Below are 27,723 nucleotides of genomic sequence, written 5' to 3' on the forward strand. Positions count from 1 at the left end.
CGTATCCCCTTTTCATGCCAGTTACAGTCGGGTGCTACACCACAGTCGGGATAGTGGCCGCCAAATGAATTGTTGTTGAAATAAAAACTATTAACTGTTTACGTCAATTTACATATACATGCAATTAGACAAACCTTCATGAATTCAGTGGAGATTTCCACATCACAGGATAGAAGAGCACTGAGTGATATCTCGCAGATTTAACATTCTCACTTCCATCTTCACCATCATGACTTGGACGTGCGCCTTTAGTTTCTTTGAGCAAATGTTATTTGATTAGGGATGGCAATTAAAATTGCCGTTGAACATGTACAGTGCAGTGATGTACATAATTCAACATGTCTGGCTTCAAACTGCGCAGTTCATTCCCGCCTTGATTGTATGACTATTTCTACAATAAACACCCTTTGAAACCAACCCATACCTTTATCAGGGTCTTACCTTTTGCTGCAGCCGTTTTGATTTGTTTCGGAAAATTTGAAGGCATTTTTACGTTTGAAATCGGAGAAAGTGTTCCCGCGATGTTCTCCGCATCTCACACACCAACCGACTGGCGTTCAAATCAACCGCGACCGATCATGACCAAAGACAATACATTTTACGTCACAGCATCCGGGCACCCCCTTGAACCAGGCCGGCTATTAGTTATCTGCTCAAGCGAGACCTTTGTTCTGTCAATGATCAATATGACAGGCATTGTACATACTTGTACATGTACATATGCTGAGTTGTGGAAATGCATAAGGCAGGTTCCGTAACCCAAAAGACGATGTAAATGCATTTTATCGACGATTTTTTTTTAATCATTTCCCCAATCCTTCTACAACCAAGTATAAAATATGGTTCAGTGTCGTGTAAATCAATTAGCAGATAGAGGACTGGATGAATCGACAGACATTCGTACTTTGTAGTTCGTCGTTCGTAGGGCGCTCAGTTTCGGAACCTGTAATCATTCGAAACGGAATACAATTTGATAGCATGATATCAAACTTGATTCGGTCGGGTCACTTAATGGGTTGTCCATTAAACACTCCTGTCTCCTGGGTAAGACGAACTAAAAATGAGTGATCCAATCTTGCCAGGCTTATTATAAAAGCTTCAGCCGTCATTGGATTGCCCCACCTGGAAAAAAATGGCATGTGGGTATTTGGGTATGTTGGTATGTGGTATGGGGTTTTAGATACTGCCTTAACCAGCAACAGGTTGTGAGAGACAGGGGCCGACGTCATGAAAGACACGGGCCCAAGTCATACAAGACGGAAGACTGTTTCGCCCCTCACACCCATTCTGAACCATCAAAGTTAACCGTTAGTATAACGGAGTCCGGGTCGGCGGAGTGGCTCCAAAGCTTGAGGGTCAAGATACTCACACCAGCCGTCGGCTGTGAAACTTCTCGTTTACCACAGCCAACAAGTTCTGTAAGTCCTCACCAGGGGAATGACACGCTTGCGAATTTTTTTTCCTGAACATTGTACATTTGTACAGGGACTTTCAGCCAATCAGATTCCGACAAATACATGACGTCAGACGTCTTAGAAACATTAGCGCAGTTGGTAGAAATGGCAGAATACGATGTTCGATCCAAAGGTCGCGAGTTCGAATCCGGTTGTGGACAACATTTTTCCTTTTCTTTTTACTTTATATTTTATTTTTATAATGCGTTTCTTTTCCCTTGTTATTTAGATTTTAGATATTTGAGTTATGCTGTCTACAACATAGGCCTACCTACAGAAAGCATCCTGTCGTTATCAGCATCCTGTCGTTATGGCGATGGCGTAGTTCTTTCATGAAGTCATTTGAAGTTCTGAACTACGCCATTGCCATCTTTAGGGCAACGCAGAAACTGAAAATACCGTTTGGACTTTTCAGTTCCTCACTTGCCCTGAAGATGGCGATGGCGTAGTTCAGAACTTAACATGACTTCATGAAATGACTACGCCATCGCCATAACGATGGAGAAGCCAGGACTCATGCGGGCTGGCTGTGACCGTCTCATCTCTCTCACCAAGTTGGCGAACGAGCGAGCTTGGTCCAACCCTGGCTAGGCTGAAATCAGGTCTTCATATTACTCCCACTCAACTTACAGTCAGAAAAATCTTTAAATGATATCCTAGAAATGACAGCACTTTGTATCTTTCCTCTTTACTGGACACTCACCAAGAGGTATAAAATGAGGTTGGGGTCCAATCAACTTAACACTGGAGGACGAAAGAACAACAGTCGGCTTCTCACAAAGTTAGGTATTGAAGGGGAATTGGAAATTCTAAGATGTTGGCCATAATTTGAATTGAAATGAAAAAGAATCCAAATATTCAATTTAAAACATTTATTGACGATAAAGCATGCATAAATGTGATAAACATTTTCACCTTGCCTTAACTTGCTTATTCCTTAGTGTTGACAGATCCAGGATTCTCATGAGAACATCTTGTCCAGATAACTGCCTCAAGTTACACATTAGAAATCTTAATCAGATCTCACTTACAGATCTCTATATTAATATCAGGGTGCTCGAAAATCACTTGCCTTAATTTAGGGCTGGCAGGGTGCAATATTGTGGACGAAAATGAAGTCACAGGACGGATCCAGTTTGCTAACAAACAGGGGTTTATAACAAACAAATATAAATATGTTTTTCTAAATTTGATCTAATATTGCTTTACAAGTAGGTCATCACAAGGATTATATTTTATTCTGGACTCACTGATGCATATTTTTAGGAAGGTCTTCGTTGACCTTCTTCAAAATGTATCCATACCTTAAAGGGGGACAATAGGCAGGAGTGACACTGAATGCAATCTGGCCCAACTGGTTCCTGCATGTTGTCTCCCTTTAACACAATGTTGTGCATCAGTAATATACACTTACATGTACAAGCACATAATTCCCTCACATCTGAAAAATGTGTTCATTACATCTGATACCATTCTTTAGATAGCCTCCACAACATGCCATAGGTTATGATGTCTCACAGTTACCAAGATTACTACAATGTGAAAGTTACCTTGTCGAAACTTTGTGTGCATGTGCAAGAAGCTTACAAAGCTTGATTTACATTGTATATTCATTATGGGTACAATGTACGCAGTTACTATGGTTACTTCCCTATGTCATCAAATTATCAATCCTCTAGACCTAGGCCTACATCTAAAATCTATCAGCCATTGAGACCCGATAATAGGCAACTGTTATATAAGGCATTTATACGTGATCTGGCACTTCAACTCTGTTATGCAAATGATGGGATCATAACCAACATTGTTAACAACATAAGGTTTATGGAATGTCTAAAGTACTGAAAGACTGACCCAAAAAATGTGACCATTCCAAACCAACAGACAACAAAATTACGGCCAGAAAGAATGAATAACTTTTAATTAAGTACAACATAGTTATTATTTAGATATGTCAATTATAGTAAAGTGACATTATGATAATAGCATACTAGTATTTTGTAAATACTTCGTAATTCTTCAAGAAACCTATTCAAAGCACTCCTTTTTGTGATCCTTTGATAACACTAATGCAAGTATCAATTCGTTTCTTGTACCCAAGGGTAGTTAAGCTATCACCACTAATCTTTGCCGATGCTTGAGTAGTATTTATTTTTCCTTTAGTGAAAATTTGGCGAAGCTGGAAAGAATAAGGATGCTAATGTGTCGATGTCTTGTCGAACATACAGCCTTACCCAGTAAAATTAGTCCGGTTACTTTATATGATGGTGATAACTGATATATTGTTGATGGTGATGTCTTGACGAAAGAAAAAGTAGCATTGGTGAAAAAAGGGCGATGCTTGAGCCTTAAGATGTCGTTATAGGGTGATAAGGTGTCGTACCCTTGAGGAGGGGGGGGTACAAGACACGAATTGATACTTGCATAAAACACTCACTCTTTAAGGGGACTATAAGGCAAGAGGTGCATGTAGGCCTGTCCAACTGGTGGCTGCCAGTTTGGAAACTGTGTCTAGTTTGACTCACTGACGAAAATGTTCCTCCTAAAAGCCTGACAAGGGCAAATGTACAATGAGAAAGCAGAGACACCTATTGGTCATTTGGTGAAGCCTAATCTGGCCAACCTGGCTCTTGCCTCTAGTCCCCCTTGATATCACTGTTGACAAACAATGGTGGGAATCAAGCTTAATTCATTAACTAGAAATGAAAAAGCACACATAATTACTTGCAGGGACAAACAATTTTACATGCCCAATAGTCTAACTACTGTAGTCGTACCACATGTACAATGCAACAAAAGTGTCTGAAGTGGATGGAGAGCCTGTCAAAGTGTATTGGCTTTGCTGTATGGAAAGTGAATGCTACAAGTAGTACCTCCTTGTAAAGTACCGGTAAAAGTGGAAAGCACGGACCACATCACAACCAAATCATAAATCTAACCAAATAACTATGTGGCCTGAGAGATGAGAGAAACCAATAGGTTCTGAGATGAGTTTTCCAGCAATGCTGTTTCAAAGGTCATTCATGCAATGACCCCTTCTGGAAATGTTAGTCCAGAATTCCACTGCAGCTTTTTTAGAACACAAGGCCACGTGTTGCACATTTGAGATCATTTTGCATTAATAAGTGGAATGTGTGAGATTTTTTATCAAGTCAGGCCATGTAACACGTACCTACCGGGATTCTTTATCAGACCTAGAGAATATTCTTTAAACAAAAAGAAACCATGAAAAGTTTTCTTGGAAATGTCCCAAATTAAACCTATAACAGTGTATATATTATATATGAAACTTTAAAACTCTCAGTATATACAATGTTGGAATGTTGTCAACTAGAAAATGCCTCACCACATTACTGATATCTGAAATGATATGGAAATACAATCAATTATGACTGTTGCAATTTTACTATGATGATTATGATAAGCAGAACTAAATGCTCATAATATGGATTGTCTACGAGTCAAAATGACCCAGTCCAAGTCATTCAATTTCAAATTTACTTCCTTGTCTCCTATATATAAATACCCAACCCACAGTATACATGTATAAGGGACCTTTTATCATGACTGGAAACAAATTAAGTACAAAGACCAATTACAATGTGCATCGTACAGAAACGGCTAACTGCCTTGAAATTCAGTATTACATGTAGGTCAGAACGGTACCTAAAATCAACACATAAACTCATTAACTTTAATAATTATAGCAAAAATTTCAAAGACACCTCCCTTCCAAGGACAGCATTACATGCAGTCAATCCCAGACTGTCCTCAACAGCGAGAGTCCATCGAATGCCTAATGCGTGATATGTTTAATTCAGATTGTACATCACTACATCAAAACAGAAAAATCTCTTTTTTTCATTACATATTTCTTGTCAATGAGTACACATTACTCCATAAAAACAACACACCTGTGTGTGCAAAACAACACTCAAATGGCTGTATTCACCAATTCGGTGCCCTTTACTGTTGACAAACATTTGCAAGTTTTCTCACTGTGTGAAAATAACATGAACTTTGGGTTCACCGATTAAATGGTCGTGGGATTTGAGAAATGATAAAACTGGTTTTAACACAAATGTGGCAAATGATGGAGATTTCAAGAAGCACAATTGAATAGCCCAGATCTTTGAAGCACTTTTTTAACTCAATCAATCAGAAGACCCTGCGGCAAAATGCAAGACTGTTTTCCTGAAAAGTCTACCGGTATGCAGTCATAATAATTTATTAATTGCACTAAAAAGAGCACATAATTGACCAATCACTGAATGACTGAACAAGAGGCACATAGGCCAAGCGCTCAGCTGAGAATCATAACCAATTGTCTTCAAAACCAGTTCTCCAATTCAAACATTACATTCTTCAGTGCGTCCCAAAAACTCTGCTCAATGAGACTTTTTTGGAACACACTGATTTTTAGCATATAAGTTAAATGACTAGACTAAGCTAGCATTATTTAACACCAAACCTCTTCCTCAAATGTTGCGATGAAATGCTATTCTTATTTTGTTTAATGAGTTCATTGCCGTTGGACTTTGCCCACTCGATCTCAAACTCTTTGCCGGTAATCTCTGCACCCTTCTTTCTTGTTAGCCCAGTGTCCTCCAAGGCAAGCTCACACATTTTCATATCGTCAACTCCTGAAAGGGAAATTTGGAAAATGAACAGACATTGTAGATTAAATTAACATTAATTTCGTAATATTCAAATCAAGCCTGATCCCTGGATGGGACTGCTGAATTAGACCTCACCTCCAATAAGTAAAACTGGTTCTTTTCCTGGATGTAGCTCCATCTGGCGAGCGATGTATTTGCCATCAAAGTGGGCATACCACCAGCCCTTCTGTTTGGACATGCCGGCATCCGATGGGCGTACAAACGGAATGCGGAAATAGCGCTGGGCCGTTTCATCCGTTCTCACTGGAGGCTTGCGGGGAGGCAGAAGGGGAACTCGCTCAGCTGAAGAGGAATAAGCACAACGTGAGTTATTCTGATTGATGATTCAGTGACTTCTTGATACTTTGGCAAATCTAGCTCAATCACCTTGCAGGGAAGGAAGACATAATGATGATATGGTTTGTGAAAATAGGCAAAATTACCAAGGTGTCAGAACTGATATTCCATCGACTGAAAAGTGGACCTTTGGTTTATTTGAAGGACAAATGTGTCTACTTTTACAATTCAGAAGCAAGCATGCAGTTGTGGTCACTTGTAAAGCCATCTGATGAAGTTGTAGGGAATCCACTAGTTCAATGACAGAAACGTGTACCCAAACATACCACACGTTCAAATACACTCCAAGCAAGCAAACTAGCACCAAATCTCAAAAGGTAAAGAACAGCGTTTCGTATTTTGTGGAAACCCTCTGGTGACCACACCAAGCCAAAGTTAGTACATGTATGATATCTCAATTTTACAAAACAGGACCAAAAAATGATCCAGTCCATATATAATACTGGCCAAATACAGCAATATTTTTAAGCGACGGATATTTCAGGTTGCAATAGGGAGGGAGACACGAGCCCAGCACTTGCAGTTTGTTGCAATGGGAAGATCCAGGACAGAACCATTACCACTGAGTTGGGACAAATATGGCAAAGGTATACACAATTCCAAGCTACCCATGTAAAACCATAAATCAACCATAGCCAAGCCAATAGGTAACATTTGTTTACAAACCAGACTTAGAGTTGTATGAGCCAGGTGCTTGAGAATAAGCAGACGGCTGGACCCCAGGCACTATTATTCTAACTGGTATCCTTTTGGAAGCATTATACGCTGAAAACGGAGTAGGGCATGATATGGTTGGTCAAGAGAATCAACTGTTCAACTTTCTATAAAGGACTGTGGTGAACAAAATATGTGACCCGCTGTACCAAAACTAGGTGCTTGTCGCATCTGAACTTGACAGGTTCACAAAAGGTCTGCAATAGGGAAATGAACAACAAGTCCGTATCAACCTGTCGAGTTCAGATGCGACAAGCGCCTAGTTTTGGTAGAGCGAGTCACATATGACAGCAATGCACTTTATCGTAAGATAGGGTAGTTAATGACAATTGTCTCAGTCTGGTGTTTTAGTTATTATTCATTTATAATGAACATACAAACCTGCAGAGATCCAGATTTAGTTGTTAGTCAAGTTATTGGGTTAGTTGTAAGTAACCAGTGAACTGAACACTAGTAACGATCCACTCAGACCTCCGTGAAAGTACACTGATCGCTATGATTCTGGTATCTTTGTGCACCTGCGATCTATGTCACAATCTAAAATGGCGGCCTGTGTTGGAACGACATAGTTATGCAAAGGCGCAGGAATCTAGCAAGTAGGATAGCCCAAACTATTTAGTTGATTTGGGACAGACCTCTAATGGTTAGTTTCTAATCTATAGCACAACATATTAAGTCCAACACCACAAAACACCAGGGACAGGGAGGAATGAATTGGTCAAAATGAAGCAAGTGAGACTAAAAGGACCAAATCTTGTTATGTTAGTAACAGAGCAATTTTATGCTGTTTGGACCATTATTATTATTATTATTAAAACAATTTATACAGCGCTTTTTGTAAAACACTTCAAGGCGCTTTACGTTTAATTTAAAAAAAAAAAAAAAAAAAAAAAAAAAAAAAAAAAACACAATGCAACATTTTGACCGAATGTGATAACACAACAAAGTGAACAAGACATCAGCTGCAGAAGAATTTGCTTTCCTTGGACAAGACTAATTCAGGGGTCGTCCCCTTAAACATAAAGCAGTTGCATATATCACATGAAATTGAGAGCAACACGGCACAAGTCATTCAAGTGTTGCAGGCATAAGCTGGGAGACACAGAGATGTGTGCAAGATCTCGTCAACAAGGTCATCAAAAGACCTCTGTGACATGATCTTGCAGACAATTCCCACTGTGTGCTGCTAGCTTTCGCGGACAGAGTCAGAGAAGAAGGAAAAGCTTGTCAGCACGTTCCAAGAAAGGTACAAATTCTACTTGCTGATGACCAACCGGACACATGCACAATTTGAATATTTCATGCCGGGGCATGTGTTACTTACGTGCTGGAGTAGGTGTAACCTCTGGGGAAACATAACAATGATACAGGTCACATGCACAGTCAGAATAACTTCATTGAAATGTTGATACAAAGGCCTTCTGTTGGAGCATGTGTCATTGGCTACAGTTCTGGCATAATGTACAGCAATGTTAGTTGAGGATCACAAGCCGCTGAAGAATTATTGTGTTATTGTAGCCAATTGAAAGGGATGTCATAACTACATTACTCTGCCTGATGACATATGAGCCAACCAAAGCTCTTCCAAATGGGTGATGGAATTTCCTCCTGACTAGAACCAAGAAGCCTCATGAGGGAACTGTTCCACAGGGCATCCCAAAGCAGGGTACTTGATTCAATAATTAGGTTGTTCCGAATTGGTTCCAGGTCCTTGGAGACCCTGTATTTTGTTGAGTTTCTTGGTTCTTATGACAGCAAAGGGCTAAACTTCAGAATCCCCGATCGGAAATGACATAGTTTTTGCATTCAACTTTAAATCCATTGGACAGTGGTGCTTGGTTAGTCAACCGATGACCTTTTTTTGGGGTGTGATTGGGGATTGTAAACTCGTTCCCAGCAAAGCAGCCTGGCAGAGCATTGAAGCTGACGATCCCATATTGTCAATATCTATTCATTGTAATACCTTTACTTGTGGTACTTGCTGCGGCAGAGAAGTCGCCACTTCTTCTCCTTATTTCAGAAGCAACCCCTGCTGCCTCTCCTTTAGAACAGAAATTAGTGATATAATGACCCTCGACAACTGACGCCCATCCGTTATATCATTCTGGCCTTGACTAATTTCACGTGGTTGTTAAATTTCAAAACACTTTGGTTGGAGCATTGCACTGTTTACAGTGTACAAAGCACTGTGCCTTGTTTTTGCATGATACATGTACACAGAACTGATGTACAAATATGCTCAGTACAGATGTCTTACTACTAGACAACATGAATGAAGAGGGTGTGAACTGTATTGAGTGAACAGTGTGCAAAGAGAGTCATTTTAGATCAGATCTTTGCAATCATTACTGCAAAAGATGCCTTAAAAATTGTCTGAAGACTTTTCAACATCACATTTTTGGAGTCATTGGCACCCCAGATGGGGTGGTAGGGACTACATCGAACAACATCTTTCAAAGACACCCTCATGCGACGTTGTTGCAGCTTTATCATGAACCGGTCCCCACTCACCGTGCTCGAGAACTGATGCAGGTGCCCTGGTTTCTTCCTCATCCATAACAACTGTTGTCTTGTTGGGCTTGGTAAGACCACGCTTCTTGTTTTTCGTCTTCCACTCATGGTAGACTTTGAGGCGGCGGTGAAATTCTTCTCGGCATGAGGCTAGAAGTTCCATATCTGAAATAACCAGAGAAGTTTTTCATGACCACAAATACCTTCCCAGTCATAGCGAAACACAGGAGAAGACATTACCTGTCCTCCAATTCGGGCAGAAGCACTATGGTACTTACCACACGATGTATTGATGGTATCCCTAAGATCAGCATACTTCCATTTCGCCAAATCATAATTGTCTTTGTCATTTGACTCCTGGCGTTTCTGGGCAAACACATTTGTCTTGGGCTCTGTTGACATCTCTTCGACTGCACTCTGGTCCTCTGCAGCCAGACGCAAGGCAAGTTCACGATCCAAGCGCTCTTGTTCCAATGCTTTTTGTCTGGAAAGGGAAAGACAAATTAAGACATATTTTTCAACTGCCATCTTTACAGCTCAGACATCTTTGTTCAGGAGTGTCCAAATAAAGCTGGGAAAATTGAAATGCATATTCTACTTCAGGATGAGAATCAAATAATGCTCACCTTTCTGCTTCCTCCTCAGCTTCCTTTTCAAGCTGGGCCTGGAGAGCTTCCTGAAACAACATTGTAGAGATTATTAACATCTTTATTAGCTTGCAAACAACAAGACAAAGCAATACTTCACAACTCATTAACTCCACAAGCCAAAAGAAACTTACGGCAGCCTTCCTGTCTTCCTCTTCTTGACGCTTCCTCTCCTCTTCCTCCTTGCGGCGCCTTTCTTCCATTTCTTGGCGCCTAAAACAAAAAGTACAAAAGTAAAGGCGCGTGATGTCATTTGAAATTGACAACAGATGACACAATTTCATCAGCTGTTGACGTTGTTGTTACAATGTCTGCGTGGGTCTCGCAAAGATACCTGACTCGCCGCACAATCTACATGTACATGTACAGGGATTTATCGTAAGTCTGATTCCTCGTTGAAAGAATCGTATACAATGACATCAACTTACATCTTCTTCTCCTCTTCCTCCTCCCGTCTCTTCTTCTCCTCGGCCTCCTTCCTCAAACGTTCCCGTTCCATCTCTTCCTGGATCTTCCTCATGCGCTCACGCTCCTCAGCTATCTTCTGCTCCTCAACCTTTTTCTTGAGGTCGCCGATCTGCGCGTTGATTGTTGTCATCATCTTGGAATATTCCACATCGATCTGTTGACGGGTCATTGGGGTGTTCTGCAAAGCAAGGAAAGGAAATGAAGAAATTTTTGCTTCATTAACAGAGAAGTTCTACTGCAGTAAGCATCTTGAATGAGGTAAGGAATATGCTTAATAAGCTTTTTTGCTACAAGCTCTTCCATTCCAATAACCATTATGAAAATCAAAGACGGGCTCCATCCAGACTTGCCTGATGGACCTGGGGAAACATACCTTGATTTTGTTGAGTAGAGCATCGATGGCATTGCTGGTCTCATCCACCTTCTTCTTGTACTTGTCCTTGTCTTTCTTCATAGACTGGACAATCTGCCCCATACTCGTCAACTGAGCCCTCAACGTGCGCACCTTCTGCATACCTTTGTATCTGGAAAACATGACAAATGATCACTCAAATACTTTTCCTTCAAGTTTAAAGCTCCGATTCACTTACGAAATGTTTCAGAATCAATTTTCCAGCCAAACAAGCCAAAAATGCATTATTAGGCTACAAACATCATTCCTGAGACTCTGAAATTACACTAGACAATCTTTGCCCTATAAGTTTGATTCACTAAGACAAGGAGTTCTGATGCGTTTTTACCTTGGCCTGTACCTCTTGACACAGAACCACATGCGGACGTTTTTCTGGATTCTGATCAGCATCTCACAGCGGTAACGAATCTTGTTCTTCACTGAAACAACAAGAAGAGGGGATTAAACTTTGTATGCAAATGTACAAGAGATAACACTTTGCAACAGGTCTGATCAAAATGAAGCTGCTGTTTTCAATCAAAGACCTGTTTCCTCAGCATAACAAAATTGCGTTTTGTCACTCACATTGATAGATACCCAAAAGAACAGAAAACTGAACTTTGTACTTACGTTTGATGACTGAGAGGGCACCATATTGAGCCTTCCTCCATCTTGAGCAGATCAGCCATTTCTTCACCTTGGCCACAAGCATTGCAAGATTCTCCGGATCTGATTTCATAATCTGGTCAAACTCGGCAAACTTGCCCGGACGGAAAAATACCTTTGTCATACCGAATTTGAAATCATTGTCATCGAGACCAAGGGCTTTGAAGAGAGCCTGAAAGAAATATATCAACAATTATAAGCTTTTACAGTTAACAGGTACTACAGGTCAGAACCACCAAGAGATTTTAGGAGTCTCAAGGAAGATGTAGCTCACACTTGACCAGGGAGTACAGAGAACAAAGTTGTAATTAGAAGGGTTCAAATCAACTCCCCCTAGGACGCCTAAAAGTAACAAACCTTGCAGAAAAGCCTGGGATCAAGCCTAGCCAAGTCTGGAGGGAGGTATTGCTTGTACATGTTGTAAAGCTCGGCAAACTGTGTCCTGGATGGGTAACCCTGTTGCATGAGGTCGAGAACAGCTGTCATACCAGCACACTGCAGCTGACTCAGAATCTGCGCCCCTTCGAAGCAATGGTCAATCATCTTGACGTTTGGCTTGATGCAACGGATGAAATTTGTGCCCTGGAATGAGCAGAAAACAAAATCAAGCAAAATGATTTCAATTTGCATCCATCTGTGATATTGCTTGTGATTGTGACAAACAACTTTGCGGCATCATGACGTCACTTGAAGAACCTCTACTTGGGAACTAAGAGCATGCTATAATAAACCAATGATTGCACTAGGGAATTGAACTCGGCTGGGACTACCTACAGGTATGGTGAGAAATATCTTTGACAATTTCATCTGACTATGAAATTTTAATCCTGCATGCCGTTGATTACCTACCAGTCTGTACTCATGTAAAGGAGTTAACAATAAAATCTATCAAGGGTTTCGTTACTGGAGCCTAATATCTATTGTTTTCAACTGAATTCAAAGAATTCTGCACAAAACTACCATAGGCTAACTTAGCTGTCAGTGCATGTATCCATGCCAAGCAGAGGGAATTCCTACCCAAAGCGAGGGAATATCTATGGCACCGAACTGACACTGGGATTGGCAGGGTAAGAAAGAGAAGGGAATATATATCAACGAGCTGAAAAGAGTCCCTAAACATGTATAATGTAAATTTCTCAAATGAAACTGGGATATACATAGACAAAATGTATTGTGAAACAAATGCATGAATGAACCACAACCGGAACATTCATAAGGATAAGTATACCAAACATCAGAAAAAGCATTGAACCGAAGGTTCTTCCACCAGGATATCCAACAATACACTGTGTCGGTGTTATTAAGTCTGTTGAGGTCACCTGCTCTGCAAAGGCCTACAGGTAAATAAAACAGGCCATTTGTACAGAGGCACCTCAACCAGTTTAGTCACATCGGCACAGTATATGAATTCATAAACCAGTGACATGCCAAACCCATGAGTGTAAAAATCTCTCTGGGCCGTTAACATGCAACCTACTTTTTCCTTTCTTGGACGGTTACTGACTTTGTTAACATATTTGGGATCCTAGAACAATTTAGGACATAAGCGCTTCAGCCATTATCAAACTGACATCTCATGAAAGAAAACGATACATCAAAACCAATCCTACAATGCTCATTTGAGATTGGAAACCGCCAGGAAAATGTTAATCACTTTAGTTTAAGACCTCATTGCCTTTGACTTCTGCAATTTGAAGGCTTGTGCAATGATACAACTGCATGGTAGCAAGCGAACCAGGAAAAACCATCAGTCGCCTTTGATTAAAGGCGACACCATAATATAACAATTCTCAATATTTCTCGGATTTTTCAACCTCAATACTTACAGTTGACCTAAGCTTCTCCATGAGCGTCGTCAACTGCATTCTGAATTTATTGCCCACACTGATGAACGTCAGTTTTCCCGTGGCTGTTTTCTTTGACTCGGGATCGTCGAATATAGTCTTGACGAGACTGCTGTTGCTCTCCTGGACAAGGATCTCCAGGGACGTGTGCAGGGCATCGTTGTTTTTCTCGATGAATTGTTGCTGAAAGAAAAACAGAGCGACTTTCATGCAGTTATATAATCTACTTATCAATCATTCATGTGTCAACATTTCAAGATTATATCTTCTCCTGAAAGGATTTGAGTCCATCAAGAAAGAAATTCGATTTGTAAAAATATACAGAGAAATTTTGCAGACATGGACCAGTGAGGACAAAAACTGGCATGACGAAACAGATGTACACCACTTGGAAGTCTAGGTAAGTCTCGGTTTTTTCAATACTTACTGTATGATAAACAACAGCACCAGCAAAATGGCGGATAAGGATACCTTCGTCATCTCGTAAATCGCGGTGAGATTTCAGCTTAGATTTCCTCGGAATCTGAAAAGTGAAATACGTGTAAATGTAAGTAGGCAAATTAACTAAACTTTGAATCATCCAGAAAATTCACTTTGAACAGACAGACCATTGTCGCTCAACACCAAATGTGGGTTAAATGCAAAATAAGATAGAAATTGTAGCTTACACTTAATCTATAGTGATTCTTGTTCTTGCCGTGGACTTCATTGGTGAAGTGATCATAGCATGGCTTGGGCAGTTTGCTCTCCTCGTTGAGTATATCAAAGATTCCTATCTTCTTCATTTCAATCAGATCTGAAACATAAACACAAATTTAGACTATGTTTTCATACAGCTGTTGATAACCCCTGACTTGTGCTAAGGTGTGTCAGTCTATTCAACTTTGCAGCGGTAATTTTATACTCGACAATAAAGAAACTCCAGTGAAACTTCCCATCCTGACCCGGATCGGACACATTCACTCTGGGCCTGGGAAACGCACAAAGGCTCCAACCTGTATATCCTCAACCTACCTATACAATCTTGGTTATCTACATAGTCTATTTTCTTCACTCCCAGACCTTCCTTCTCGTAAATGACTTGTTCTTCCTTCAGGATCCTCTCGTTAAAGAATTGCTGAAGCTTCTCGTTACAGTAGTTGATACAAAACTGCTCAAAACTATTCACCTGGAAGTACTCTGAAAAGAACATAGTAAGGTTTTTAGAAAGCTTCACAATTGCTACCCAATGTCTTCATGGTATACAACTATAAAGTACACATGAGTTTTACACAGTCAAGTAATACTTAGACTATACCTACCGAAGCCAGCGATATCCAGTACACCAATATAGTTTGACGATCCACTGAAGGGTAGAGCCTGGTTAACTCGATTGACGATGTGGTCAAACAACTTGGAATACACAGCCTTGGCCAAGGCGTCTCGAGCATTCTGAGCCTCATGCACCTTCAACTGGACTTTGATGGCAGTTCCCTTGACTCCGCCCCGGGTCGCCTGCATCACTCTGCTGACCAGGGAATCACAGAGCTCCTCCTTATCCACACCCAGCAGGATAGCGGCATTGTTCAATGACTGGGCTGAAGATGACGTCACTTTACTACCACCTGTAACATCAATGGAATAGTTAATATCATCTTGACACACACAGAGATTACAACGGTCCTCCATACTATCCCTTAATTTGACTCAGGGATACTACAGAGTGTAACTCTATTTCATGAAATCACTGGTTGTACCAATGAATAGCAATGGAGAGCATAGGCGATGTTTTCAAAAGCAACTTGACTTACCCTTAGTGTCTTCAGTGTTCTCTTCAAATGAAACATTTCCCAGATGTAGAACGGCTGCAACCAGCATGTAGATTGACAGCTTCTCATCATTACTAAGGCCCATCTTGGTCATAGCCTCATCCGTAACCTTGAAGTCCCGAGCATCATCCAGTTGGATATCCTTGAGGCTTCCGTACTTTAGGAACTGAAAGATAGGCGGCAGGTTAGAATTTGGATTATCATATATGATTCTCTCTACATTGTACTGATTCACATCCCAGTCTTTACAAGTAGGTTGCAGCCAGGAGGGTCATATAAAGTTACACAAAGTGGTTTATAGGGGTCTCTCCCATGTCAAACCACATGGAAACCATACACTTCTACGTGGAGTATATCTAATGCTGAATCAAACACAACCCAGTTGACCCCAATGCTCAAACTTGTTGTCCCCAATTAATTTTCCTTTCACTAATATATAACTCCCTTGGATGATAACAGCTTTGAGAACATTTCACAATTACACTATCAATCATACCATTAGCCTGGGACAACAGAACATCTCATGCTAAGTGCTCAATTCCAAAACACATTAGTTACAATAGTTTAGGTGGTTTAGAATAGAAATTGATACTTCACTGTCGTCATTGATTGTCTTACGGTGTTTGGTATAGACAACCAATACCTCTAGTTCAGAATCGATTTGTCTATTCATTGGGGAAAGAGGTGAAGTGACAAATAAACCATGTCGTAACCCATACAAATCTGCTTCCCTAAATCAGCTGAGAATCAAGTGCATTGTATAGACAGACCTGCCTACTCAATGAATCTGGGAAGGGCCTGGGAATATCTGAGCATCTCAATTTAAAATTGACCCAAAAGTCTTTGAAAAACTCCTTTTTGTAGGCAGTCCAGGTAAGGAAGGCCTGGTCGGTAGGATGAGAGGTCTGCTTGATACTCAGCAAGTTGGGAAGTAGATTCTCAAGGTGAACTGTGCATGCAAATGAGGAGGGGGTGAGGTACACATTCAAAGGGAGACAGAATTCATTAGGAATATCGGCAATTTGATTAGGAGATACAATAATGTTCAAAAGTGACATCCATTTTCAGTTAAAATGTCCCTTAAATCACAGCAGACCACTGTCACTTATGCAGTATGCTATTATGATACACTGGAAACATTTTGCACGCTTCTAGAGTGGAGCCCTGCATCATGCAAACGCTGCACAGAGAAGGAGCACAATGTTGCCAAAAATGAGTCAATTTCCTTCTGACCAATGCTGAAGTTCTGACAAGGTTATTTTCTTAGTTATCCATTCTAAAAGGAGTGGAGGACAGACAGGTCAAATTGTTTTTATCGAAGAGTGAGTGTTCGAAACGGTTGCAAGTTGGTACTTTACTTCTTTTGAAGAATTCTGTCAAAAGAACAAAAAAAGAAACAGCTGAGTAAAATCTTAAGGATATCATGCAGAGGGACAAGGCGGACAAATAGGAAATCAAGCACCAGCTCAATGAACCCAAAAGCTAGAACGAAATAGAATTAGGGGTATACAATGATAAATATTTGTTGCTAGCAGTTCTTTCAGTATTGAAATGCAACACAATTCTATTACAGGGGTGGTAACTTGATCACAAAGCCACATTTTAACTAACACGTCAGTTGCAAGGTCCGTAAAAACAGCGTAGCACATAATGCACACACATTCTTGTAATTAAGCTATGTCTAGACCTATTACCAAACTAATGCATTTCCAAGACACATAAATGTAAGGATTCCATGAAACTAATGGGGTTTTGTCTGCATTCAATGAAAAAATGTCTATTAAATGAGAATAAAGTATCATTTTCTTACCTGCTGACTCTTTCTGTTGGCTTGCATCTTTGCATCTGTTTCTCTGGTACAAAAGTACTGGGTACAGCCACGGTTAAGGTACTGAATACGACATAAATACAACATATACTACATGCAACGGTGATGCTGAAACAGAGCCTGCTGCCGAGGTTGTTCTCGCCAGGACTCGGTATCGATAGGCTATCTGGATAACGAGAAACGGGGGTATGACAACAACAGACTACAGTGGAACCTCCCTTAGTGGACACCTCTCTATCAAGGACAACCTCCCTATTAAGGACACTAGCTTTGGTCCCAAATTGGTTGTTTCCATTCAATTTGACCTCTCTAATCGGGACACCTCCCTTTTAAGGACAGCACTTGTCAGTCTCGAGGGTGTCCTTAATAAAGGGGTTCTACTGTATATATCGTAGGTTGACTTGTGTGACTCGATGAGACAACATAACATGTAACAGACAATTTTTCAATTTCAACATTTAAAAAAATAGCATATCGGTAACATATTGGAAGTTGACCACATTGGGTGATATGAATAAAGACGAGCAAATGCTTTTTTCTAAAACTACATGTACATTTACACAAAGCCTTTCTGTACAAAATTGAAGTAAAAGCATTTGCTAGACTTTATTCATATCAGCCATTGTCTGCTACTCAATGAACAATATTAATCGAAGTGAGCTTGTTTATGTTGCTGTTGAAGAGTTCCTCTCTTGTCTACATTTGAATGTATGTGATCAGTCAAACCACAGATGATCTTTCAACAGAAATTCTACTCCAAACATAATTTAACAACAACATATGTAACTTAGCAAAATTGGCACGAAAAAACGCTCACATACAAAACTATAAATCTTAAAGAACAAAACATCTCATATTTTTTAACGAAAAGTTCCAAAATAATCCTTACAGTTTTCTCAAATGGCCATTGACTTTTATGGCTGCAAGAACATAAACCACGTTAACTGAAGAAAAAAATATGCATAAAATGAAATTGACTTGCTATCTGTACACCCTCCAATAAACAAGGACAACAACACCAACCAATAACAGAGGACAACAGAACCAGGCACATTACAAAGTTACAAACAAAACAGGTATTAAAATTGTCGAAAGTAAAATTCATGATAACGAAAGAACCGTAAAGATTCAACTCCAGAGGGAACCATTGCCACCCCATTTTCAAAGGCATCGGATTAAATGAGACCACTGCTAAATTCTAACCCTACCACATGACAGCAGCTTGTTTCAATGAGTGATACTCCAACAGATTCCACATTAAAATCCCTGTTGACATAAATACACATGTTTCCCTGATGGCCAAGTTCTCTAAAACATTCATAACAAACCCCCCGCCCACCACCACCACCTACTTCTATCCCACAATACCTACATGGAATTGATCAGGTGTTAAAAGTTGCAATTTCTTTTTCAGTTCTTCAGGGGCACCAGCGCACATCCGATAGAAAATATGGTAGTTCCTCTCCTCGGAACCCTGCACGCATATCCTGGACTTCTCAAGAAGGTAGTGGGAGATGAAGCCACCAGTGACTGTGTACTGAAAGCGCAAACAAAGAACTTAAGATTCAAATTCGGAGCGCCTTGACAGTCATGATATATTTTATATAGGTTTGTCGAAAAGAGCCGAAATACTCCAAATAGCAGATGTTGGCAGCCATGTGCTGACTATAACTAAAAGCAGAGAAACCCTGCACCTCTGACGATAGGATGGGCAAGACTTAAGGGGATGGTCACTTAGCATGTTGGTTTATATACGTTTTACCAAGTCAAATTTTACAAACACAGCCAAGAGAGGTGGACAGGAGGCAAAGACATTATACTGCGGAAAGTATTGTTTGTTTGTCAAAACAAAAAAAGATGCTACTCTATGTGACAAGTTTTCAAAAACTTCTTCTTAGCATTTAAAGTTTGATATGAATGACTGATCCGACATAAGAATGAGAAAGATATAAAGTGTTCTAATAGTAAGGTTGAAAATAGAAATTTAAAGGCACATGTTACTTCAAAAGTACACATTGTCAAAATCAACACACAGTAAAATTAGAGAGAGAAAAATCAAGATTACTGATACATGGAGGATGAGTTGTTCTATATAATGATAGTCTATTAGGCTGATTGCGAAAGGTACTGGAGGAGAACTCATTGTCTTACAGGGTTTCAAGAAAGGGACAAAATCAAAATATCAGTTTCTGGTCAAGATGGAGTTCAAGAATTCAACGGCTCCAAAAGTCATCATGCGAACCAGAAACTGACGATTTAACTCCTTCTTCTTGGGAAGATAACAAAAACAAGCCATGACCGAAAGATCCACGAACAGGACGTTTATCAATATCATATACTCACATGACCTTTGCGACCCTAAAATTTGATGTTTAAGATATTTCAATAATTGCTTTTGATTTTTTGATAAAATTATGAGATGACACAGCAATTGTTTTGCTTTGTCTCAAAAGTATAGCATACAAATATGACATATGTATGACATTTTGACCCCTTCAGTATTGTAATTGAGCCAATATTACACAACATACTCCTGGTATAAGGCACCATGGGGAGTCTCTCATTTCTTTGGAAAGCTCTGCACAACAATATAATACAGAGTACATAACAAGCCATCAGGCTCTATTTTCACATGGCCAGCCCTGCTGATCAGTATGGGAGAAAGTGTGAACAACGCATTGAGACAAACACCAGATAGACTACCGATTTTTCTAGGTGTTGGTGACGTCATGACACTAGCAGACATGCTTCAATGTAAAACTGATTAATCAAAACTGCACGCTCAGTAACCTACTGCCCATAGTCTCAGTCGTGACAAGTTAGTTCATGTATGTATTGTGAAGGCCAGCATTAACAGTATACATTTAGGGCCAAATTCATAAAGGGCGTTTAGCTTAAAACAGCGTTTAACTACTGAATAGACAGATTCAGGTCCTTCATGTAAATCTTCACCGAATATGAATAGGCCCTGAAACTGATCAGGGAGTAGTTACACACGTCTAACCCTTAAACGCCCTTTATGAATTTGGCCCTCAGTGTTAACTATTTAACCAACTCACCTTATCATTGAAGTGGATCTCTACAAACTTTCCAAAACGACTGCTGTTGTTGTTGCGGACAGTCTTGGCATTGCCGAAGGCTTCTAGCAAGGGGTTGGCTGGAACACAAAACCATCTATTCTATCATCTGCTCTAACATGTATTATCATAGTTTAGGGCGCTCAAATGGTCTTTTTTGGCTGTTGGAATCTGGGATGCGTCTAAAATGTGACTCGCTCTACCAAAACTAGGCGCTTGTCGCATCTGAACTCGACAGGTTGATACGGACTTGTTGTTCATTTCCCTATTGTAGACCTTTTGTGAAATCTATTACAAACTGATTTGGTCACATTTCACAAAAGGTCTACAATAGGGAAATGAACAACAAGTCCGTATCAACCTGTCAAGTTCAGATGCGACAAGCGCCTAGTTTTGGTAGAGCGGGTCACAAATTCAGTTCCATAAACCATACTCACATTCTACTATCCTTTGTTCGATTGGTCCAGCATGGGTGCCCCATGACTCAGTCAGATATTTCAAAATGTATTTGGTTGATTCTGTCTTCCCGGCACCAGATTCTCCACTCACTACGATGGACTGACTCTCCTTGAAAGCTTTCATATCCCGATATGATTTGTCAGCTGGAATGGGAAGGTTTAATGAATTGAAGGCAAGTAAGATGTCTCCTACACAGGATGGGGGGGAGGGGTTTCAACCCATGTGGGATCTTTTACTTGCCCTGGCATGCAGGATAGACATTTCCCTGGATAGACATTTCACTGATTATTATTATTATTATTATTATCAAAAACATTTTTATAGCACTCAACGTTGTTAAAACTTCTAAGCGCTTTACAATTTATAATAAAATAATAAAACATTAATACATGATAGAATAAAAGTCATTACTAAAGAAAACATGCAAGTGGGATTTTAAAAAAACAAAAAAAAAAATATATTCTTAAAAATATGAGTTTTTTGGTGCAGTTTTAATTAGCAGTTTTGATTAGTGAATATCAGTCTGATTCAAATTTTTGGTTCTCTTGATTTGGTTGCGGATCTTATTTTCACAATTACAGTGAATGCCACACTTCTGTTTATCTGATCCAGCTCCCCAACAGACTTACCAATGGCATAGACATGAGGTGGCATGGTTCCCAGTGATCGCCCCTGGTACTTCTTAATGGTCTGCGTTGAGTACAGGGTCGGGATTTCATAGTAGGGGTTCACGGCAATGAGAATATTGGCGACATATGTCTGAAATTGAGGAGAAAAAAAACATCATGAGTGAATCCTTCTTATAGAAGAAAACATGGTCAATCCACCGATATCGCTGCAACCCTTGGTTATATGCACTTCGTAATACATGCTTACTTACATAAATTTGGTCCTTCATGTAGCGAATCTTGACATTATTTAGCAGAGTGGCTTCATTCAAGTACATGAGCGCACCTGAAAAGAGATAACATAGACAATGTGTGAAAGGAACGAAAAAATCGGGACATTTTTGCAATCGTCTTGGTTTTGAGCCCTGGAACACTGTTTCACTTCAGCAGAATGTAAACATACTGGCAAGCCATGAATTGAAGGGTATTTGAGCAACATCACACCTCTACAGAACTCGACAGAACTCAGTTTCAGTGCATCACAGATACATGTACACCCTTGTCGGAAAGTTTATGGACACCAGTTTTTGCACATTTTCTCAAAAACGGCTAATCCTATTGAACCCAAATATTCACCAATGGTGGAGAATCTTCCTGGCTATCGAATGACGTGATAGTTGATATCAGGACCAATTGCATAACAAAGTTATTACATAATTTTGAGAGGCATCTATTTTTCACTTTTTGGTTGATTTTTTTTAAATCGAAGTATAAATCTTGCATCATACAGATAACAATGCTAAGACTTTCTGTGAAGAAAGTATTTGAAAATATCATTTACTTTTCATGATATATCAAAATATCAAAATTTTGAGATTCTGAAAATTTTGAGATTTTTCTGATTTTTCGATATATCCTAGTAGTACCCATGTCCCCTGAATGAATGGTGATTTTTTTCTGATTTTCAACTAAAGGAACATCTTGAAATTATAATATGAAAATTTTCATACTACCAAGTATCCACCTTTTCTCAGCAATATTAGTTGCTAGCTGTGCTAAATTGGTGCCAATCATTATTTGGGTATGACTTCTCAATGATACAGTTGCAAAAAACCCAAAAATATCAAATTATCAAAATATCAAAATTTTGATATTTCGAAATGAGATTTATCCAAATTTTTTTCACAGAAAGTCTTAGCTATGTGCAATATATACTGTAGGTTAATTTGGTTTTGAAAAATTGATTAACAAAAAAGTAAAAAAAAGATCCCTCTCAAAATTATGTAATAACTTTGTTATGCAATTGGTCCTGATATCAACTATCACGTCATTCGATAGCCAAGAAGATTCTCCACCATTGGTGAAAATTTGGGTTCAATAGGATTAGCCGTTTTTGAGAAAATGTGCAAAAACTGGTGTCCATAAACTTTTGAACATGATTGTACATGAACTGACAGAAGTTCATCATTGCCAAACATGCAAGATTATAGTCAAATCAATTATTTATGAGGACAGAAAATTTATTGATCTCTTGAAGAACGACTGCCTGGACTTGTGGTCAATATGTACAACTGCCAGTAGATTATCTTATGAGCTAGTACTTATGCCATGTTTTCTCACAAACATACTAAACTCTATGCTTTACGGCTCTGCAGTCCTGAAAGACAGTTATCATTTAAAGGGGGACAAAGGTAAATCGCCAAGCAGGCAAGATTATGGTAACATTTCAAAATGCCAGAAGTCACACTTCCTTCCTTTGTTTTACGACGTTTATTTCTTACAATGTAAACATCGGTATAATATTGGATTACTAAAGACCACAAATCAATGCAATACTGATTTATAACACAAGAGACAAATGTAACATTTTCATTGGACACACCCACTGTTAAGCCGGCAGTGTCTAGTCTATTACTATAGTATTAGCAGCCTATGCTAAGTTTATAAGGTGAAGTTTGACCTGAGGCCAACATGCAATTGTCACACTAATCTGAGTAATGAGTTATTCACAGCAATATAGGTATAACCTACGCTTTATTGATCACTGCTTCAACATGTTCAATGGGGTGAAACAATCTAAAAGAGATCCAACAATACCTTATCAGGTTGAACCTACCCAAATTTGGAAAATAAACAAACTAGCAAAATGACTAACAGATTTCATCAGGTATACAAGAATTGTCATTTTAGGCCTTCAAAGAAATGAACAATAGATTGATAAAAAGTTGCAATCGTCCGCTGATAGGGGACATTGGTATTGTTCCATACAAAATTCAGGGTGCCAACATTTTTTCTGAATCGATTCGAAATCAATTCATTGTTGTTAGACGGAAAGCTCACAATGTCTTATGCCACCAGATTGATTACAGTAACAACAGCTGACCATTGAACTCAACACACAGATGCTTTTAACACAGTGAAATTAACCAGCAGAACACAATCGAAGGCGTGGATACCCATTACCATGGAAATAACATTCTGATTTTCCATTTGCCTGATTACATGGATTATCTAATAAATTCACACTGGTACTTCTGTATGTTTTAGTGTGAAGCATACATGAACCAAGATGGAGGAAAGACACTGGTGGTGATTATCACGGATTGTCTGGAAATATGACACCGGAAGACACAGAAGGTGCAATTTTGTCAGGGGCACAATACAAATAAATAGCCTGTCTCGGCATCGCAATCAGTGCTGTTGGTTTTCACCAGGGCACATAGACGAGCTTTGGTTCCACATGATAAAAATAGCACATTCAACATTTACATGTTCAATAACGACCTAATCATGTGAACTCTTAGTTTGAACATGGCCAATTTCAATTCAAGTGAAGTGCTGAGTGCACAGACAGGTCCATTCTCATGGTGTAGCAAGGAAAAATATGATTTATTGATTTTCCAACAGAACCAAAACAGAATGCTAAAAAATTCATATAGGTTTCGCTGAGGCAAGTGTGTGAATAATGGAAGGGTTTAGATTTGAGAGTGCAATTAAATTAAAAAGGTGGTATTTTGACCATGGATGATGAATGTCTACAAATACAAAATCTTGTTGAAATGACAAGAGTTGCTAGAAGGTATGAGTACCGTATTTTAAGAATCGGACAGCCTTGGGCCAGTAACATGGGATGAGAAAATAATGTGATCAAAGCACAGACTTGCTTCAGGCAGATTTGTTCTTTTCTTGAAATAAAACAAACACCAATGTGCAAATATTTCCATTTTCTAGGGTGCAGGTCTTGTATTCTGAGCACGGACAGTCACAGGGCTGACTGTACAGTGAGAATCAGTGCATTTTTGACTGATTCTACCTCTTTATGAATTGAAGCCAGTACCAGGATGAATCTCTTGTTCACGTTCAAGTTCAGACATTTATTAAAAGTAACTTTTCTGCAAACTGACAAATGAAACAACACGTTGTTGTAACCAGAATGTTCTATGCATACAACCATTATTATGCATGATTTTCAGCCACTTTGGTCGGTATTGTTCAACTCGGCAAGCTGTGGAATTCTGATCAATATACAAAGTCTGAGATAAACTGAGCTGGTATTGCCTTGATATACGTGCATGAGAAATGTGGCCTGGGAGATCTGTGACAGTGTAGGGCACAACTTGGAGGCTCAGACTGACAAATCAATGCAATTCAATACAGTACAATACAATACAATCAAAACATATAAAATTATCAATACTTGTAGTTTTATTGTATGATGCATTGTTGTACACTGTACTGGTACATACAATGCTGTTATCCTTATGGGTTTTCATTAGTTTTGGGGTGTCAGATTCGTACACAAAAGTAGGGGGCTACCATGACAAAATTGCACTTCACTTGCAAAAATCATTAAGACTTCACACACAGATGACTAACAATCACCTCAATGTTGAACAACTCAATATAACCTGTTGTAATAGAATATTTAACACTGAACTGGCTCACACTAAATTAGGCAGTTCTCAATCTCAGGCCAGCAGAAATCAATACAGCAACATGTGAAAAAGGCAACACGCAGGTTTCTGCTTCGAGCGATATCTAGGTCACTTACAGATTATACTTTGATAATCAGCTGGAAAACCCCTTTTTAGGCTTGAAGCTCGATGTTTGAGCACAAACATTTAGCATTTTTCTTAGGACAGACAAACTACTACTACATGTCTACAGGGGGACCTCGTTACTAGATATTTCACCGTTTTCCAGAACAATACATTGGAGGACTGCTGGTTTGTGAAAGAGACTACCAGCTCTATTGGTAGGTTGCCCAATTGGCAATAAAAATTCGACCATTGTGTGCGACGTGAGAAAGAAACAACTATACTTACAATTGTCATCAACATCTTTGTTGTCGTATTCCTCTGCTGGAAATACGCGGTCAAATGATGAAGTGATTGTCTGAAACAAATTGACAGCAAAATTTTGCAGTTCACAGTATTATTTCAGAGGATTATACATCTGTAAGGTAAGCGCGAGAGAAGCACATCAAGGCCTTTCACACGTGACATGCAATAGGTCAAGCATCATCTTGCGAAAACATTAAAAATACTCTTCATAACCATGTGATGACTGATATACAGGGGAACAGTGAGTTACATGTTCAAGACACTTTATACAGAGACACATTTTTTAATTCTATTAAACTACTGTAACATTGTTGATTGAGCCTAAAAGCTCACTGTTACTGCACAATGACTTCTTTGTCTGCTTCAAGCTGACAACAAATGAATATTCACCTGTCGTGGAGAATCAAAAGGCTCCACAGTCACTCCATCTGGTCCGATGTCGACGATCTGTCCGAGTTTGTATCCATCAATGGGATGGGGAGCCCAAACTTTCCTCCCACCATCCATGTTTCTACCTCAAGCAGCAAACCTGAGAAGAACAAATTGCAGCTAAAGTTTTATAAAAGATTATAAAACAGGAGTAAGGTCATCATGAACATCTTGGACTACAAGACAGAATCTAACTGAGCTAACCATTTTTGGAACTTCTGATACAGTGACAGGCTGGTTCCAAGGATATCAAATCCCACCCAGGAATTGATAATTGAAGTACAGTAGAATCTCTCTATTAAGGACACCCTCGGGACAGACAAGTGCTGTCCTGATTAGAGAGGTCAAATTGAATGGAAATAACCACTTTGGGACAACAAAGTAATGTCCCCTAAACTAAAGGAGGTTTAACAGTAATTCCAAAATCACTGTACTAGTGAGTGTAGTGAGTGTGAACAGTTTTGACATGGCTACTGATGGCAAAACTGGAAACTAGGCAATGAGGCATAAGTTTTTGACATGAGATGGATGTCGCGACAGCGAAGTCAAAGTCAAAGAAAGCACTCTGACTTGAAATGTCGGCTAGCCTGGGGCATGAATTAAAGCCTAAGCCTTGCTTAACGACGCTTCGTTCCCTCCAAGTCCAACTTAGCATCGAATGTCCCAATAACAACGCGAAAGGCAAAGCCAAAGAATACTTGGAAATGGAACAGACCTAGGTTTGAACCCGACAGTGACAATAAATTATCAAAGTGAAAGAAATGTAGTACAGCACAGTCATTGGTCTGTTCGTCTTTTGCCTCTCTTTTCTTGACTTTCGATTGCTACAGAAGCATATTTCAACACCTTTGCATTGATTAACCGAGAGCAACTGCAGAATACCCGGGACACTAGGAATGTGTACATCATGTACAGAGGGACAGAGTGTACATAATGTAAAGAGCTACTACTGTCCCGGCTATTCTGTAGTTAGGCCATTAACCGGGTTAAATAGATGGAAAATGACTTATACATTGGTAATAACATTTGTTTTATTAATGATACCTACTTATGAAACGAAATTCGGACCAAGTATCCACAAATAATAACTGCTTCCTCAAAGACAGAGCCTAACAACACCTAGGTGGAGTAGCTCTCAATCCGCAATTTGAGAAAATAGATCTGTACTTATGTTCTCCATTCATTGGAAATATAATTTTCTGTCAAGTAAGACAAATAAGCTTAACGATATGGTTATTTTTCTAGACATTAGCTATAGATTATGATGCTAAATTTGATGAATATCAAATAACTCATATGAAAAGTGTGTATGAATACACTTTGAAGTTCCGTGACCTTTGACATTACCTAAATCACCCAAGAGCGCCATCTACAAACCAATTATTAATTAAAGGGACAATATAGGCACAGCTGGGCAGGCGAGATAAAGTTACACAACACCGCCAATAGGGGGTCTCTCAC

General features: G+C 39.4%; 1 protein-coding gene across 11 annotated transcripts; it reads right to left on the reverse strand.

Moving 5' to 3' along the window:
- Positions 1-2,311: 2,311 nt before the first annotated feature.
- On the reverse strand, positions 2,312-27,391 carry LOC135488787 (unconventional myosin-VI-like). 11 transcript variants are annotated; one of them, XM_064773630.1, is made up of 31 exons: positions 27,311-27,391; positions 26,224-26,362; positions 25,816-25,885; positions 21,763-21,836; positions 21,512-21,641; positions 20,861-21,025; positions 20,406-20,503; positions 19,690-19,704; positions 18,719-18,883; positions 17,329-17,409; positions 16,877-16,891; positions 15,501-15,684; positions 15,012-15,314; positions 14,725-14,889; positions 14,379-14,506; positions 14,138-14,233; positions 13,693-13,893; positions 13,344-13,391; positions 12,224-12,448; positions 11,831-12,038; positions 11,550-11,640; positions 11,183-11,333; positions 10,770-10,987; positions 10,476-10,554; positions 10,321-10,370; positions 9,973-10,178; positions 9,695-9,859; positions 8,508-8,528; positions 7,136-7,234; positions 6,209-6,415; positions 2,312-6,097 (listed from the first exon to the last, which is right to left on the reverse strand). In XM_064773630.1, exons 2-31 carry the CDS (start codon positions 26,338-26,340, stop codon positions 5,910-5,912), a joined length of 3,963 nt encoding a protein of 1,320 aa, XP_064629700.1. In that variant the 5' UTR covers positions 26,341-26,362; positions 27,311-27,391; the 3' UTR covers positions 2,312-5,909. The 11 variants fall into 11 exon arrangements, with proteins under 11 accessions (XP_064629700.1, XP_064629702.1, XP_064629701.1 ...); XM_064773632.1 differs by lacking the exon at positions 19,690-19,704; XM_064773631.1 differs by lacking the exon at positions 16,877-16,891.
- Positions 27,392-27,723: the final 332 nt, after the last annotated feature.

Source organism: Lineus longissimus, chromosome 5, assembly GCF_910592395.1.
Source record: "Lineus longissimus chromosome 5, tnLinLong1.2, whole genome shotgun sequence".
NCBI lineage: Eukaryota > Metazoa > Nemertea > Pilidiophora > Heteronemertea > Lineidae > Lineus > Lineus longissimus.